Source organism: Chamaea fasciata, unplaced genomic scaffold, assembly GCF_029207755.1.
Source record: "Chamaea fasciata isolate MVZ Bird 193981 ecotype frontalis unplaced genomic scaffold, bChaFas1.0.hap1 SCAF_40, whole genome shotgun sequence".
Lineage (NCBI taxonomy): Eukaryota > Metazoa > Chordata > Aves > Passeriformes > Sylviidae > Chamaea > Chamaea fasciata.
Window position 1 is genome coordinate 714,063 of NW_027094125.1, and position 18,072 is coordinate 732,134.

Genomic DNA, 18,072 nt, shown 5'->3' on the forward strand with positions numbered 1-18,072 from the left:
CTTTACAAACAAGCAGTGGATCTGCTGGTAGATAAAACCAGCACTGAGAGATGAAAGAAACAATGGGGAGGATTCCACTGATTGATGAATGGAAAAGAAGATATTTGCCTTTACAAACAAACTGTAGGTTTGCTGATAAATGAAACTGGATATTGAAAGATGAAAGAAACAATGGGGGAAACCCCATAAATTCTGTAAGAATTAAAAATTGAAAGGGGGATTATACATTAAAGGGGAATTTTAGGTGTTAGGCACTCCGGGAAGTCTGTAACTCTCAAGCACCTCAGCCAATGGAGAAAGAGAGAGGGAAATGCGGCCGGGAAATGAGGATAAACAGGAGGCTGTATCCTCCAAAAGTTTGAGAGACCCCAGGGGAAATGCCTCATGGTCTCTCCCTTTATTCGAATAAAGAAAAAGGATTCCTCTGTCTCCTTTTTGGACAGAAACCTCTGATGTTTGTGGAATAATTTTCCTAACACTCTGAAGCCAAGAGAGAGAGAGCCAGCAGCTGCCTCAGCCCCATCTTTTACCTGCCCGATTCTCTCGATATCTCTGCCTCTCAGAAAGAAATTCTTAAGTAAAAGAAGTGCAACCAGATGCTCTCTTCCCCCGAGCTTGATCACTTCTTTCATTTTCTTAAGTGCCCAGTTGTTAGTGTTTCCTAGCAAGAAATGGGAAAAAAAATCTACAAAAAGGAACAAAAGAAGAAAACCCAAACTTTACACCCTAAAAAACATGCCCCATCCAATTGTTTCTTCTGGTGACATTGAACAAAGCTAAGATGATCCTTGGAAGTCTTTTCCAGCCTAAATAATTTCCATCTTTATCCCATCAAAACACCAAGAACTGGGGTAAAAAATAAAGAAACAAAGAGATCTAAAGCTGCACCATTTTACTGGGAGTTTGAGGTGAATTTGGGATTCAGAGGAGTCTTCAGGAGGATTTGGGTGTTGTAGGGCTGTAAAGCCAGGCAGATGGGGCTACAGTCTCCTAGTTGTGCTGGCAGAACGTGTTCCCCTGAGCCCGGCTGTTCTCCAGGAATTCTGGTTGTCTGTCCCAGTCCCTGGCCTGGGTCTCCCCATCCAGGGTGTCCCCCCCACAAGTGCCCAAATCGCTGCTGAAGTGCCCGAGCTGCTCCTGGCTGGGGATGTTCCTGTGCACCAACCTCTCCCGGTCCGTGCCATTGGGGACTGGGAGGGGTATTAGGGACTCCTGGGAGCACTGGGAGGAGGTTTGGGGGGCTTTTGGGACAGTCTGTGAGGGGGTTTTGGTGGTCGTGGCCAGGCTGTGTGGCTTGGAGAGAATTTGGGGGAGATGGAAAGGGGTTTTGGTGGCTTTTAGGGCTATTTATATTGCAGGGAGTGTTTGGGGGAGTCCTGGCCAGGGCCTGTGGGGTGGTTTGAGGTGTCTGGGAGTGTCTGTGGGGCTAGGTGGGGGTTTTAGGGCAGATGTGACTCCCCCCCAGACCCCCAAAGCTGCCAGCAGGCAGCCTCAGTGGCCAGCAGCACCCCAGACACAGCCCGCAGCCACAGGCACATCCAGCTGCTCCTCAAGGTGCCAAGCGGGGCACACAGACACACCCCGGCACAAGAGGAGCCACATTCAGCTGCTCCTGAGTCCCCACGGAAGGAATAAGAGCTTGACTCAGCCAATATATCAAGCAACAATTGATTTATTAATTCGGTAATTCAAACGATAAAATGTGAGCAAAGCAGCGTGCTGGGTACAGTGGGGGGGTTTCCCCTCCAGCTGCACACCGAACGCTGATTTTTGCTGGTATTTTTTTGGTGGTTTCCTCCTAGTTTCTATTTGTGAAGTCCGATTTCCATACCCCATTGTGATCAGTTCCTATTGCTGACGTCGAATTTCTATCACCCCAAGGTTGTAAATTAGTGATGGTGATGTGCAGTTTCCCGTGCCCAGAATCATACGTCGGTGATGGTGAGGCCCAGCTCCTCTTTCCAGGGCCATAAATCAGTGATGGTGATGTTTGGCTTCCCCTCCCAGGATCATGCATCTGTGATGGTGGGGTCCAGTTTTCCTTTCCAGGACCCTCAATTTTTTTAACTTTTTTTTTTTTTCCTTAAGATAAGCTCACTTCCTTCTTTTATTTAGGTGATTACCACTTTTTTAAATCCTAAAGCTGTAGTTCAAAACCTCTCACTACAAAGCAGCTCAAAGCTTACAATAATTTTGTTTCAAAGCAAATAATAATACTTATGCATTCTTCTATCCTACATGCTAAAGGCCTAAAAAACCCCTTAAAACTTATATTGTGAGAATGTTAAAACTCACATTATTCACTTATAAGCATGCAAAATATTTGTCCAAAAGCCTCTTTCCATGCTTTTTTTCCATTTGTTTATTAAAACTCATTTTTATAACTGTCCCGTGGCCTCATTCGACATATTTCACAACAACTACACCGGCCACCTTTTTTGTTTTACCTGAGAGGAAACACAACCCCACGTTTCACACCCACAGCGGGGCTGCCCCTGTGCTCCTGCAGGCCTGCACAGCTCTTTCCTCTTTCCTGGCACAAAATCCCCTCGGGCATCTTCCCTGGAGCCCTCTGGGACTGCTACCCGGGGTCTCAGCTCCTTAGACCTCTGTGTGCCAAAGACTCCAGGAGGTACCTGGGAGGAGTCTCAGGAAGATCCTGGAGGATGCAGGTTCACTGCAAAAGCAGAAATTGATCAAGGTCAGCTTCCCTGGAGCAATCTGGGGCTGCCAGACAGGATTTGTTGTCCTGAAACTGGAGGTTGAGACTGAGAGATGCCTGGGAACAATGTCAGGTTGATTCACAGAAGATCCAGTTTCCAAAAATCATCTCAGGTACCTGCCTTGGAGCTGTTATAGGTATATACTATAAAGTTGGCTTTTCACAAATACTAAAATGAATGCTACATGTGTAACGTGGGATGGTTTTACTGTATTCATCTAGTTTCTTTTATTATTAAAAGGGTTTAGAAATGGTGATGTGATGAATGTGTCTATTTTTTGCGGGGGTTGTGGCATAGTGTTAAAGACTGTTTTCACAACATCTAAACTGGCTAAACCAGGAAGATAAAGAGGGTCCTCCGGCATTCCTGAATTATCCAGATGAAGACAGTGGTGAATCAAAGCTCCAAGAAGGAATTTATTGAACCTGTGCTAGCAGAGGAATGGAGCCACTCGCAGAAGGGTCTGCAAGATAAAATGGTTCGGGGGGAGTTAAAACTGAACAGAGAGAATTCAAACTCCAGAGGAATGTTTGAATCATGCACTAGGATCTATTGAATGTGTAACAATTCTGTATCCTAATTGTCTTTTTATTAAACTTCTTAAATTTTACCAAGAAAGCAAACCTCGTTTTTCACACCCTCTTGCTGTGTTTCTGTTTTGCCTTCTCCTGTTCCCCTCCTGTTGTGTTTCTTTTTCACTTTCTCCTGTTCCCCTCTTGTTGTGTCCCTGCCCTTGCAGCTCCCGCAGCCTCCAGGGCCACTTTTCCCCTTCGGGTGGTCCCGATGACTCAGGGAAAGGATGTGGGAAACGGATTTGTAGAGAATTCTCAAAGCCTGACGGAAGGCTCACACAGTATATGTGTCTGTATGCAAACTCTGAGATAAGAAATGCTGACTTAGAAATGCCATGGAATAGGACGGACGTGGTTGAGAGAGAAATGGAACTGGAAATAAGTTTCAAATGATGGCCTTGCAAATAAGACTGGATACTTTGGAGAAATAAAACTTTGAAAGATGCATTGTAGTAGGACCCACGAGGAGTAATTTTGGATGATTGGCTTTAAGGCATTACAGCATTGTGTGGCAAAAGCTGACAGGCCAAAAAACCCTTATAATGTGTTGTAATTAGGAAATAGTTTGGCTCCTGATTGTGATGGCAATAATTATAACATCTGTACTGTCTCACCCTTCACACGAGACTGAAAATGGAATAAAAGTTTTTAAAACGCCTCTCAGCTGCCCCATCTCTGGGTCAGAAAAGGGATAATGTGACAAAATCCTCTGCCCAGCTTAGGATGGAGGGGTCCCCGTGTCCAGAGCTGCTCGGGCCAGCAGGACAGGACTGAGCGTGGACACAGGATATGCCCAGAGCACAAGGCTGGTGTTGCTGGTAATGTTAAATTAAATACAGCCTAGTAAGATTTCACACAACTGAATAAAATCTAAATTGAAACTCGTACAACTCACATTTTATACCGTTCAGTACCGTTTACTACAACTGACATTTAAACAAATGCAGCTTAAAAGTTTACAACATCAATTGCAATTTAAATTGAAATTCATACAACTTAAAATTAATACAAGTAAATCTAACTTACTGGAATGTAAGCCTTATTTCATATAACAAAGTTAATGCAAGTAAATACTATTTAAATTTAAACTGATACAACTTAGTTTTATGCAATTAAACAATAGTTAATAGAATTTAAATTCACATAACCTAAAGTTAATGCAACTAAATACTGTTCAATACCATTGAAAGTAATACAACTTAAATTCACACAACTAAATACAGTTTAATACAATAGCAATTTAAACTTATCCAATTTAAAATTACTACAAGTAAATACAAATGAATGCAATCTGAATTGAAATTTGCAAACTAAAGTTAATGCCACTAAATACTACGTAATACCACTTAAATTTAAAATACAAGTTATATTTATACAGTTAAATATAATTGACTACAATTTAAATTTACATTAATACAACTTCAAGTTAATACAATGTAAAATGAGATTGCCATCTATCAGATTGGTATCAACAGCTACAAAATGCCTACAAAGTCAACTTTTTGCAAAAACTATGCGTCTTTTTTTGGGCCCTGTGGCCAAGCTTTCTGGGTTGGGAATGAACATGTTTGTATTTTTCAGCCTCAAATATTTCTGTCCCTTTGGAGTCCAGTTGATGTTTTCCCTTCCGGGTATTTGCATGTGTGGGGTGCTTAAGAAATACTCTTCTCCCTCCCTCAGGTACTCTTCGAGTAGTGCCACCTGCAATCCCAAAGAAGTGGTGTCACAAGCAAGTCCATTTGCTTCCATAAAAACTTTAAAAGCCGCTGCAGTTTGTTTATTTCAAAATTGATAGCACTTAGAAACAAAAATACACAGAGGCTCCTCTTGGACAACTGGTGGCAGCAGTGATACCCGAGTTTGTCGTTATTTTTGTTTTCTCCATTTCTGTTTGGATTCAATTCCTTCATTGCTGTGGAACAGACTCCCTTCACACAGAGCTCTGCTCTACAGACCCTGCATCGTGGGAGGATCTAAAGAATCAATCTGCCCCTTGCATTTAAAGCTGAAATAATTAAAAATAAAAATAAAAAAACTCCTGCTCTGCCATGCTGACAGGCATTCAGTGAAGTGTGGCTTCTTCAGGCACAGCACAAAGCAAATCAGTCTGAGTGTGGCTTCCTCTTGTACAGATCCATGTCCTGAGCTGTCCCCAAAGTGTCCTCAGCCCTGGCCTGGCCTGGAGCTGTGCCAGATGCTCTGGCCGTGCTTTGGGTCAGCCAGGGGGTGTGTTTTTGACAGAGGTAAGCAGGAAAGTTTCTGCACCGTTCCATCTGCTGCCCTGGGGCACCCAGGGCTCAAAGAGTCTGGGAGAGAAGCTCTGCCTCCTCCTCCTCCTCCTCCTCCTGGTGCCCATGGAGCTGCCCAGGGGGACCTGTTCAGGGGATGGGCTGCACATTGCACCGTGCACGAGGCCACGGGAAAGGGTTTTCTGCTGTGCTGCTGAAGCTCGAGGGGCACCTGTGCCTGGGCTTTGGCTCCTTTGCTGCCAAAAGATCCACTGCCACAGGAGCACGGGGAGCTTGGGGCTCTCCAAAGAGCCTCGTGGGGCGGCTCTGCTGTGATGTGCTCGGCACAGAAACGTGCAGAGGAGCAGAGAGAGCGTTTCTGATGCCAGCCTTGTCTTGAAGACGTTGAAAGAAAAGCCTTGGAAGTCCTCAGCTAGTATATGGGGAGTCTGGGGAAGACTGATCCCATAGTGCTTGGCCCTATTAACCACAACCACCGAGCCCGCAGGACCCTACAGCCAGAGACCAAATTAAAGTGTCTGCACGACTTTCCTCCTCTGTTAAACGTGCCTGTTCTGTTTTGGGGGCAGTGCTGGTCTCTGCGTGAGCACCAAGGGCAGAAAGAGGAAGGAAAATGGGTCCCAGGTGGTGGGTGGGGTGTGGAGTTAGGGCAAAGGGGACACCAGAACAGCAGCAGGATTTACGGCAGTTCCTTTAGGGCCATCCAGCAGCGTCTGCGCTGCTGGGGATGCCACCAGCAAGCAGCAGAGGAATGATGTCCCTACCCGGAACTGCTGTTTGGCACGGTCTGCCTGTGCTTTTCATATTTATAGAACAGGAGTGGGCTCCAGCCCCCCGAACTAGAACTGATCTGGCACATCAGGTGCTGACATGACTGCGCTGCTGCTGGTGCCGCGGCAGCGATGGTGTTTGCACGGCAGGGATGCAGCCGGACCCTCGCTGGCTCCCAGGCGAATCAGACACGTCTCCCTGCGGCTGCTGCCTGAGCCCAGGCACGGGTCAGGATTCACCTGCTCTGGTTTCACCTGCTCTGGTTTCACCCTGGCACCTCCTGTCTTTTCTGCCGTTTGAACAGACCAGGCTCAGGGACATTTCCTGCCCTTTGCTGCAGGCTGTTTGTTACCTTCTGTATTTTAGCCCACGCACGCTCTCCAGGTCCTCCTGCCAGGATGTCCACGGCGTCTGCCATCAGTGACTGCAGCTGTGGCACCGGGACACAAACAATCAGTGTGGAATTCACAGAGAAATCATTTCTCTGAACGCACAAAATAAACCCGAATTCAAATCCTTGAATGATGATTTTGCGACTCATTTTTCACACACTGAGCACGGCCAACTCATCTTTGTTTCAGCCCTTGCACTGCATTCTTGTAGATCTGAAATACCTTTATTGCCTCCCCACAGTCCCCTTCCAGGGTAGTCCTGGCATTGCCTCACCCTGCACCCTTCCCAACCCCTGGAAAATGGTTCAAATACTCTTAATTCAGAGACAGAGAGACACGGGTTGGATCCAGGGTGTCCTGCCCTTTAACATCAGTGTTCAGGAACAAACTGGGGAAAACTGGTACTTGAGACCTGTGCTGTTGGTGCTCTCTAAAAAAATTATCTTCCAAAACGTTGGGTTAAGTTAAAGGGAATCCAAACGAAAAGTTTTTGGAGTCTCTTCACAAGCATTTTACTTGTGACAAGGAATTAAGATCTACTAGCACCGTGTCTGTAGGAACCAGCATCCCTGGGTGTGCTCAAGGCAGAAGGCTTGAGGCATCCCTTCAGGGGAGGTGAGGAGACACCACCTGGCCACTGATCCACAGCAAGGAGATGCTCCCCCCTCCTCTTTTTTCCCAACCCCCTTGGAAACCATCCCTTTTGGCCTCGTTGGCTGCAGCACTCATCCCACTGCTGGCTCTTGCTGGAGCTGGGTTGGGTCTGCCAAGGGCCCAGTCCGTGTTTCTCAACAGCCTGACGGATTCTTCACCTCTGCAGCAAGTCTGACAAATTACCAGGAGCTGGCAGACAGGTTTGTTCCCAGACAGGGAGCATGTCTGTTAGATGCACCCAGCACAGAAAATCAGTTTTCCCTCCTTTCCCCCCCCCTCCTTCTCAGCTGTACCCCAGTTCAGGCTGTTTTGCTGCAGGTGCCTTCTGAGGTGTCAGAGGTGTCAAGGCAGCATGAGCTGAGTCATTGCTATCATGTTTCCAGACCAATTTGGAGAGGTTTTGGGGGCAGAGAAGGGATTTTCAATAGACAGTGACAGGTGAGTCCTGGTGGTTCTGTCAGTCACCCTTGCAGGTGATCAGCTCCTCCTCTGTCAAAGCACTGCAGGAGGATTTGAGAACCCTTTCAGGTCCCCACATTGGAAAAAGGACTTCCAGAGCACATGGCAACAGCACAGAACTCTGCCCTGGCCCTTCCTGCTCTCCCTCTCTCAGCCTGCAGAGGCCAAAACAAGTGTTGGAAATCAAAACCTACCAGCTGGCCATCCTCCTGAGAGACTCTCTGCAGGTAGGGAACAGTGGTCAGCTCAGCCATGGCCTGGGTCATCACCTGGGCGTGTTCCTCCCCTCTCTGCAGGTGGCTGAGCAGGCTGGCATGGTGGAACTTCTCGATGGCCCGTGTACAGGGGCCACGCTCATCCTGTGTGCCCAGAAAAAAGAGAAGGTGAGAGGAGAGGCACAGGGAGCACCCTGATCCTCGGTGTCCTGTGCCTCCAGGCTTCTCATCTGTGTTGGCTGGTCCTGCTGTCAGCAGTGAGCCAGCCAGCACCTTTCAGACCATGCTGCTGGGACAGCCTTCAGAGAGGCAGCAAAAAGACTTTCTTGCCACGAGCTCTCTAGGAAGACTAGGAAAATAAAGATGTCATCGTGATAGATGGGAAGGGGAGACAGCAGATAACAAACACCAACACAATTTTCTCCTTTGGAAGGGGTTTTTCCATCACCCCCTCCACTGAATGTCACCTGACTTTCCTGGATGGCTTTTCCAGTCTCGGGAAAGCATGCAGGCTGTCAGCTCATGGTTTGGGTGCAGACCAATCCATGGTTTCAAAGACAGACCCTGGAGGAACTGAAACCTGCAGAGGTGGTCTCTGGCCTCCAGGCAGCAGGACCATGGCCGGTTTGGAGCATGTTCCAGCTTTCCTTTCCTATCTCAGCCACAACAGAGTGTGTATAAATGATGTTCCGATCTCCAGGCTGTGTGGCTGCAAAACCAGGGGGGCAGAATTGACTTCTCTTAAGTGGTGCCATGGTTGAATGAGCTTGGGTTCAGCACTGAGTGGGTTTGGTCAAAACCAGCCTGAGCAGAACAAATTAGATCGCATCTTTGCATCCACAAATGAGGAAGAGGGCAGCAGAAAGACATGTTTGTTCTGTTAAACCCCAAATATATTATTTTTTCCTATCCAAGTAAGTGGTAGTGCTTGAGTCTGTAGCTGAAGTTTGGCCATTTTTAATTTAGCTGATGTGTGATGGAAATAATGTGGAATCATGTTTGTGGCTTGAAGACAATTGTGGAATACTTTAAAGGAAACAAAAGTGGCCCAAAAATCTCTGTCAGGGCCATAAAGAGATGTCAGTCCCCATCAGCAGAGCAGCTCTGGCTCTGTGCCCATCTCTGTTGCCAGGTTGGACTGGCACTGCCATCTGCTCATGGGTCAGAGGTTTGGTCTTGCTGGGATCACTGAACGCTCTGAAAGCTGAAGGGAACGGGAATGTGTTTCCTCTGACTATGGACATGGACCTGGCAGCTGTTTGTTCCAACTCAGTGACTCTCTCTTCTCCCCTGGGGCTTTCCTCCTCTCCGTGGCAGCCCCCACACTGATCCCTGAGGCTGGTTATGAACCCCTGGTTCAGCCCAGTTCCCTGTCCTGGCTGCTGTGGACGTGGCACCAGGGCAGCCCCTGCCCGGACCCCGGGGCTGCTGTGCCAACCTCCTTGGGGAAAAGGTCAGTTGGCTGCTGCCTTCTGTGCTGCTGGGGTCTCACCTGGCTTTTCTGCGAGGGCACTTGTGCTGCAGCAAGAACATTTAAATGTCAGAGGGGAGGTGTAAAGCTAGTGGAAAATACCGCTCTGCGGGAGCAGTGTAAATTCCTACAGTGGGGACTGGCTTGGGCAGCCCTAAGGCAGCACTCTGCTCTCATCTCTGACAGGATGCGTTCCTTTTCCCTGTGCCCTGGGAAGCAGACCTCTCTGCTTATCTCTGCTCGAACTGTGTGGTCCTGTTCCTCCAAATCCATTTACAGAAGAGGGGAGTCGTGGGGAATGCAAAACCTGCCTGATTTCAAAGTTTTTTCTCTTCCTGTTACTCTTTTGAGACTGCAGTAGTGGCAATAGAGGAATCTCATCTCCAAAAGCAAAGAGAGAATTGGGAGGGGTCAAAAATTTAAAAATTGCAGTTTTTCTGGGGCTTTCAGAAAGAGCAGGATTTTCTTGTGTTTCCAGTGTCCAACCCACACTCTGTTTGTAGGTGCAGCTTCTTGAAGTGCATCCAAGGGAATGCCCCCAGCAGGAACAGATCCTCTCCAGGGAGCATTTCCAGACCCTGGAGGAGCATGAGCAGCAGGAATTCCTCCCCAAAAGCACATGTCCCTCCCACACACCACATAACCGGAATGGGATATTCACCTTTATCTTGGTGCTTCCGATAAAAGCCAAGGCTGCCATGATCCTTTCCTCAGTGCTCTGCCAAAAGGTGTCGGCTTCTTCCTCCGTGCTGGGACTGAAAGTTATTTTCTGGCCTAGGAAATGAAATCACAGAGCCACAGAGGCTTCGTTCATTCATCTCCATTTTCTTTAGGGGATCTGGCAGAATGTTGGATGAACTGCAGGAGGAGCGAAGAGGATGGGAAGAGCTGCCTGGGCTGTCAGGGCTGCTGCCACTGATGGAAATGGGTCCTGAGACACCCCTCACGACCTGATCTAGTAAGGATTGTGGGGGTCCCCCCTGAGCCAGGCCAGTTCTTCAGCAAGTTGGCACACCTGGAAAGACTGGCAGTTTTCGAGTTACAAACTTTTCCATGGTTTTACCAATCTCTCTGTTTCTGAAGCCAAGAGTCAGTAAGTACTGCTGGCCAGGGTGAGATTCAGCCTTCTCTGGCAACAGGTGAATTCCATAAGGATCTGCGTAGGGAAAGGAAAATAATTTCCACTGTCATATTTCTTTACAGCTGTAAGAGAAGTTACTTTTATGCAGGAAAGAAAAGGGAAGTCTAAGAAGGAGTGAAATGGTCTCCAGAAACCTTGCCAAAACACAGATGACAAAACCAACACATCCAGCTCTCACTGGGCTTTGAATCTTTGGGCTCTGCACCTGTCTGCATCAACAGTTTAAATTTTGCTGATGCCTGAGATAAATATATTCAGCCCAATTCCCCAGAGCAGCAGAAGTGTTTGAAGGCCAAGCAGCTCAAACTCTCCAACTGCCTCCAACCCTTTTGAATTCGGCTGCACAAACAGAATCCACAGTGCTTAAGGGCAGCTGAAACCTGCTGTTACCTGTAAATATGTGCTGCACATAATCAGGGTACTTCTCAGCAAAGGTTTTGTTGGCCTCCTTTATCTTGTCAGCCTTGTCCTCTTTCTCAAAAGGTGTGTACAGAGCAGAAAAAGAGTCTTCTCCACTGAGGGCTTCTTGAATCATAGCCTAAAAACGGGCAAAGAAATGATACGTTTCACCTTGGGTAAAGGCTAGTGAAAAAAAACCCAAACAAAACAACCAGGTGGTTTGGGTGGAGACTCCATGAGCCTCCATCTTCAAGCAGGAGACAGGGACAAGAGAAACTGTCGTTCAGATGGAGAGAAAAAATGATTCTGTGCTCTCTGAAAGCCTCATCATGAAGCCTTACGAAAAAAGGACACAGTCTCGAGGGAAATACAGGTTGGGTATTAGGAAAAAAGCTTTTCATGGAAAGAATAATAAAGGACTGGAGTCACCATCCGTGGGGGTGTTTAAAAAAAGACCGGACGTGGCACTCAGTGCCGTAGCCTAGCTGAGGTGTTGGGGCATGGGTTGGACTCGGTGATCTTGAAGGTCTCTTCCAACCCAGTCATTCTGTGATTCTGTGAATTCTGCGAAATGCCTCCAGCAGCCGTATCCAGCATTGTTGTGTCAGGGGAGGTTTAGGTTGGATATTAGCCACAAGTTCTTCCCCCGGAGGCTGTTTGGGCACCGGAACAGGCTCCCTGGGGAAGTGGTCACAGCACCAAGCCTGACAGAGCTCCAGGAGCAGCTGGACAATACTCCCAGGGACAGGGTGTGACTCTTGGGAACCAGGAGCTGGTCTGGGCGATCCTTGCGGGTCCCTCCCAGCTTGGCCCAGGCTGTCAGGTGTTACCTGCCAGTACAGCTGCAGGAGGTCACTGGTCTGCAGCCCCGCGCCGTCGGCCAGGACGTACAGACACTGCGCCACCATGGCGCTCCTGGGGACAAAGCAGAGAGTGGAGGAGACAGCCACAGGAGGGGACAGCCACAGGAGGGGACAGCCACAGGAGGGGACAGCCAGAGGGGACAGCCACAGGAGGGGACAGCCAGAGGAGGGGACAGCCACAGGAGGGGACAGCCAGAGGGGACAGCCACAGGAGGGGACAGCCACAGGAGGGGACAGCCACAGGAGGGGCTCTGTGGCCAGGCTGAAAGGAGGTCCTGCTCAAAGAGTGTCAGCTGAGCTGAACACCGAAGCTCACACAGAACTCCCAGTCCTTGCCCAACTTTTAGACAAACATCAGCAAACGCATTTTTAAGCTCACCAAATTCTGCCAGAAAACAGTTGGGATTATTCACATTAATGTGAACTGGGGGGGCTGGAGCTCTGCTCTGCTGCCCCGGAGATCACACACGCAAAGCCAGGGCGAGGCTCCCAGAGATTTGGGAAAAGCCTGGCTCCTAGAGGATGTGTCACTGCTGCAAGGAAAGGGATGCAGAGGAGCCCTGTGGAAGCCCGAGCAGCAGAAGTACCTGGCGGCCTCTGAGTATCTGTGCAGGCAGCGAAAGCAAGCGGCTTGGCGCAGGTGATTGCAGAAGTGAGAGGGGTTCTGAATGATGCTCCTTGGGGAGAGAACAGGGATGGACAGGGTGAGACTGGGGTTTCTCAAAAGCTCCTGAGAATCAAGCGGTGCCTGAGGCAGACACTGTGTGCCTCAGCTCAGTGCTGCATCTCAAGCGTCAGGGGAACTCCCTCTCTCTTCCTCTCTCTCCAGCTGTGCTCAGTGAAGAAAACATTACTAAAAAATGTCACTTAAAGGTTCATTTCACTGTGGTTTTATCCTAAATGCAATTTCGTTAGAGGTTTGCGTATTGCTCCAGAAAAAAATGTTCCGGGGGTAATAGTCTCTCTTGCCTTTGGCATGTAAGTAACATAAACAAAACTGCTACAGCATCAGCTCTTGTTAACCCCCAGCTCCCCTGACAGGAGCAGCCGGTGTCTGGCCCATCTCCCCGGCAGCACTGTGCATCTGGAATGCATCAGAAGGTGAACCTGAGGTATTCTGAAATACTCTCTGTCCAAGGCAGAGGTGCAACGTGGGCAAAACTTGACCCTTCAACAGAGATGATCAGTCCGATCCGAACACCAGTGCCACGTGTAAGGTGTGTTTGCTTGATTCCTCTTTTCTCACTATCACACTGGTTCTTCCTGCACAGCATTTATTCCTAGTCTTAGCTTCAGTTTGGATTTCAGTCTCAGCAGTGGATCTAATCTGTATCTCCTCTCACCTGTGTGCATGATGCAGAGCAAGGTCAGGCTGCCCCAGTTTTAAGTAGCAGATGACGAGCATTGACTCGATCCAACTGGAAAGCCTGGAAATATCATCTGGAGAGGACTTCAAGGGATCCTCTGGAGCGAAGCCTTTGCTGCAAAGCTGCACATGAAACAAAACCGTGATTTCCAAATATTAAAATACACCATTTGCTGGGTGGAAATGCTTTTTGTCACTGATCAGTGGAGAAAACTGACGTCTAATAGACTCTGCCTTTAACTAAAGTCAGCCTTACAAAAATCAGCACAGAGGACAGGAGCATCTTTCAGGGATGTTCTGGGTTTTTTGTTTCTGAGGAGAGCTGGATTTAGAGACTGCTGAGGTGTTGGAGTCCTAGAAACTTAGAATTTGGGGTTTTAGTGTATGGTAATACATGTGAGTCAAGATGGAGGATTTTGGCTGTTGTCTTTGTCCTTCTTCACCTTCTTCTTCCTTCTTCTTCATGGGTTTAGGGGGTTTTCTGTAATTGGGTGAAAAAGGTCTACATTGCAGGCCTTGAGTGGTCATTATTGGATCAAAACCATAAATAATAGTGTCACCTTGGTACTGGGTAATTATCATTTAAAAGGCCTCAGAAGGAGTTAGAAGCACTCCATTGTACCTCATTTTCCTGGCGTGCTAGTTGTGCCTCACAGTGTGTGAGCCTGTAAATACTGTAAATTGATAAGATATAATGAACAGTCCAAGTCCACACTCAGTCCTTCGTTTCCCATGTATTCATCCTGACCTTGGCAAGAGAAAAAAGAAGCCTAAACCCTTACACTGAGGAGCACCAGCCCTACAATTCTGTGATGTCCCAATCCCTCTGTCTGCAATCCCAGGGATTAATTCCTTCATCCATTTTCCTGGTATGTTCATTCGCCAGCTTTTCCTCATAGGAGGAGACAAAGTCCTCCTCTCTTCTTAAGTGACCCGTGGTGCTGCCTCTACCACAGCTCATATCAGAGTACAGGGGGCAAAAAAGCCCTTAAGGAAGATGACACTTTGTCATTTTACTCACTGACTGCTATAATATTTATTGATTAAGAAATTACTTCACTATTGCAGGGGAAAAAAAATTAAGAATAGGATATTTTCTTGTGAACTGGGAATCTCTAATATTTGACAAATGTTTTCGAATCAAGTTTGGCAGAACAGTGCTAAAGAAACATGCAGTGCCCTGCTCAGAGTTTCAAGTGCCTGGCTGAAGGGATTGCCGTCAGAGTGGAGAGAAAACATTCGCTGAGGCAGAGTGAAAACTCCCCAGTTATTGAGAGGGCATTTGTTGCTAATAGAGCTAAGATTAAAAAGAGAAGCTTTTTTCCCCCCCCCCCCCCCCCCACTCTATGGGACTTCAATTTCCTCCACACATTAACACAGTTAATAACTGGAGAAAAGTACGAAATCACCTGACATTCTTTAGTTCAGCCCAACACTTCCCCCCTTCTGTGGCTTATTTATAACCCCAGTTTTCAGGATTTCTCCCCAACCCCAGGCACTCCAGGCTGCTGCTCCTGGTTCCCTTTGCTATTCCTGCCCCAGGGAGAGCGGGGACAGCCCTGGCTTTGCCCTGCAGGTCACACCCGTGCCCCAGCCGTGGCTTTGCCGTGGGGTCACAGCCCTTTAGCCCCGTACTGGGGGAGCTGACAGTGGTCAGAAAATAGACTTTAGGCTCCAGGCAGTGCCTCGAAGCCTGCGGGAGAGCCAAGGACAAAACTCTCTCAGTCTGCCCTGGGAAATCGTGAGGAGGAACCCGAAACAATCCCTGTAGATATCCTCCTCCTGACACCTGGTGTTTTCCCAACTTATTCACTGGTAGAGACGTTAGCAAAAAGGTGGTGCCCTAAAGGAGCGATCCTATTCATTGTACCCAAACACTGTATAAAAAGAACCTGTCCTTCAATCAACTTTGCTATAGTGCCCTCTGAAGAAGTCGGAGTTCTACACGAGCCGTCCTGAATCGCACCGATACCGTACCTCCAGCGCCGCGGAGAACTTGGCGGCGGCTGCTGCGAACTCCCCTTGCCGGCACCGGGCGCTGCCTTCCCGCAGGGCCGCCTGGAGCCCCGCGCCAGCGCCGAGCCCGCGGCTGTCCTCCCGGGCTTGGCCAGGAGCCCGAGCTGCTGCCGCTGGCACCGCTGCTGCTGGCACCGCTGCTGGCACCGCTCCTGGCACTGCTGCCGCTGGCACCGCCGCTGGCACCGCTGCTGGCACCGCTGCTGGCACCGCTGCTGCTGGCACCGCTGCTGGCACCGCTGCTGCTGGCACCGCTGCTGCTGGCACCGCCGCTGGCACCGCCGCTGGCACCGCCGCTGGCACCGCTGCTGGCACCGCTGCTGCTGGCACCGCCGCTGGCACTGCTGCCGCTGGCACCGCTGCTGGCACCGCTCCTGGCACTGCTGCTGCTGGCACCGCCGCTGGCACCGCTGCTGGCACTGCTGCTGCTGGCACCGCCGCTGGCACCGCTGTTGGCACCGCTGCTGGCACCGCCGCTGGCTCCGCTGCTGGCACCGCTGCCGGCACTGCCGGCGCCGCCGTCTCACAGGAGCCGAACTCCGTGTCCTCCTCGTCAGCGCAGATCAGCTCCGCTTCTATTTCCCGGAGCCTGGCGGGAGGGATGTGAAGCGGCGCGCCCGGGAATGTCCCTGTGCCGCTCTCTGCCCGTGTTTCTGCTCTCGTCCCGGACGCTTTCCCATGGCTTCCTGCTTTTCGTTTGCGTCTCGCTCTGTCTGCGCCGCTCCGGGGTCGTTCTTTGTGTTCTTTTGCCTCCTGCCACGCCTGCAGGAGAGGGAGCGGGTGGTGAGGGGAGAATCGTGGGGTTTAAATTCATTGCAGAGAATCCCGGAATGGTTTGGGTTGGAAGGGACGTCAAGGATCATCTCATTCCATCTCCCTTCTGCTATCCCAGGCTGCTCTGAGCCCCGTCCAACACGGCCTGGGGCACTTGCAGGGCTCGGGGGCAGCCACAGCTTCTCCGGCCTCAGCACCCCCACAGCCCAGAGTTTCTCCCTAATATCCAATCTACATCTATTTCAGCTTAAAGCCACTCCCCCCTGTCCCTGTCACAGCTTGCCTGCCTTTGTGAAATGTCCCAGGAGAGCTTCCTTTTGTTTTCAGAAGTGATTTCTGAAAATGCTTTACCATGGATTTTAGCACCAAACAAGATGACATGAAGGGGCAATGTGTTAAACGAAGAAAAGAAAAAAGAATGAAATGAAATGCAAGTGTCTGGGGGAAAAAAAAAAAAAAAAGTCTTTTCATAGTCTGGAATGGAGATCTAATGTTCCTTCTCTGCTTTATCCTGCTAAGAGGACGGCAGAGGTATTCCGTCCTATTCCAAAGTACCATCTGAAATGCCTCTTCTGCTCCCAACAAGAATGCGTGTTCATTCATGGAGCACCGATTTCAAAATCTGCTGAAACATATGAAATCTATTTCTACTCTGAGCACATTGCTTGTGCGGTGACTGTAAGAAATAAAATCCAAGTTTCTAAACTCAGTTAAAGAATTCTACTGTAAAGTGCCTTCTCTCAGTTAAAATACCGGTTCCCTTGTTATCTCGTACCTATTGAAGGGTCTCTTTTGTTAAATACCGTTTACCCCATACCGGCCTTTTTCCCGGTTAAAGGCTACTTATCGCATTATCTAGTACCTACTGAAAGGTCTGCTTTGTTAAATACTGTTTACCCCATACCCATTGTTATTGTAATGCTTTCCCTGTTCAATGCTATTTACCTCAAAGTCTCTTCCCTTAGAACTGTATTCTTCCCCGCCGAGTACCCATCCCTGCCCTGCCGCTTCCCCTGCCGCTTCTCTCCCCCACCCTGGCCCTGCTGCCTCTGCCGCTTCCTGCCCTGCCGCTTCCCGCATGGCCACCAATGGCACCACCCGGCATGTAAATGAAGAAGACTCCCATGGACCTCAGCACCCAGAAGGAGAAGAAAAAAACCCCTAAAAACAATGAGCCAACATGAAACCAAGGGCCAAGGTTAAAACCACTCTGGGTCGGCAGAACCATAGAGCACCTCAGCAATCAGAGCTGGATTCCACCTCGTCACCATAACTTCAACAGCACTCGACCAGACTGGCATCTCTAGACCAGGACACCAATGATGTTTATCCCGGAGTTTCATCCACAAACTCTCACGGGAATGGAAAACCCAGCTTTGCTCTGCGGCAAAGCTGAACGCCTCCTCCCCTGCGTCGTACACAGCCCCACGAGCCCCCCCCCCCCCACCTACAGCTGATCTTAATAAAAGAATTATAAAGGAGCTGGTCTCCTTGCCCGTCCTTATCGGTGACTACAGTGAAATTAAACAGCACCATCAGAGATCAGGTTCCTGTTCTCTTTGTTCGTGTTCCCCATCAAAAGTGTTGTTAAACCAACCAGACAGAGAAAAGAAGTCTCCTTTGGGGTAAAATGGGTGCCCAGAAATGAGGCACAGAGAAATGAAACCCACTCAGGGCTGGACAGGAGAGCCACGGCCGAGCAGCTTCCCCCTTGCAGGGTTCTTGCAGTTCCCTTCCCGAAGTCCCACCTCAAAAGGGTCCTGAGGCAGCTCGGCACAGCTGTACTCACCTCTGGGGCTCTTGAGGAAGGTTCCTGTTGAAGGAACATGTGGGAAAGGATCTGCTGGCTCACACCAAGCTCCTGGGCCACCTGGAAGAACACAGGGATGAGCACACTCAGGTTTGCATGGCTGTCCCTGAGGACGTTGGTCCTAAATGGTCCCTAAATGTTTTCCCAGCCTACCCCAGCTGAGGAATTCCAGCTCGGGTCTTCCTCCCCTCCCTGGG

At 49.3% G+C, this 18,072-nt stretch overlaps 1 protein-coding gene and 1 pseudogene across 1 annotated transcript; one reads left to right on the plus strand and one right to left on the minus strand.

Moving 5' to 3' along the window:
* Nucleotides 1–18,072, plus strand: part of LOC136303662 (uncharacterized) — a 301,387-nt pseudogene that overhangs the window by 152,533 nt on the left and 130,782 nt on the right.
* Nucleotides 4,624–17,893, minus strand: LOC136303678 (spermatogenesis-associated protein 16-like). The gene is made up of 12 exons (XM_066207269.1): nt 17,855–17,893; nt 15,795–16,053; nt 15,253–15,419; nt 13,253–13,398; nt 12,497–12,586; nt 11,877–11,961; nt 11,038–11,185; nt 10,522–10,662; nt 10,168–10,280; nt 8,015–8,179; nt 6,668–6,745; nt 4,624–4,996 (listed from the first exon to the last, which is right to left on the minus strand). Exons 1-12 carry the CDS (start codon nt 17,891–17,893, stop codon nt 4,790–4,792), a joined length of 1,638 nt encoding a protein of 545 aa, XP_066063366.1. The 3' UTR covers nt 4,624–4,789.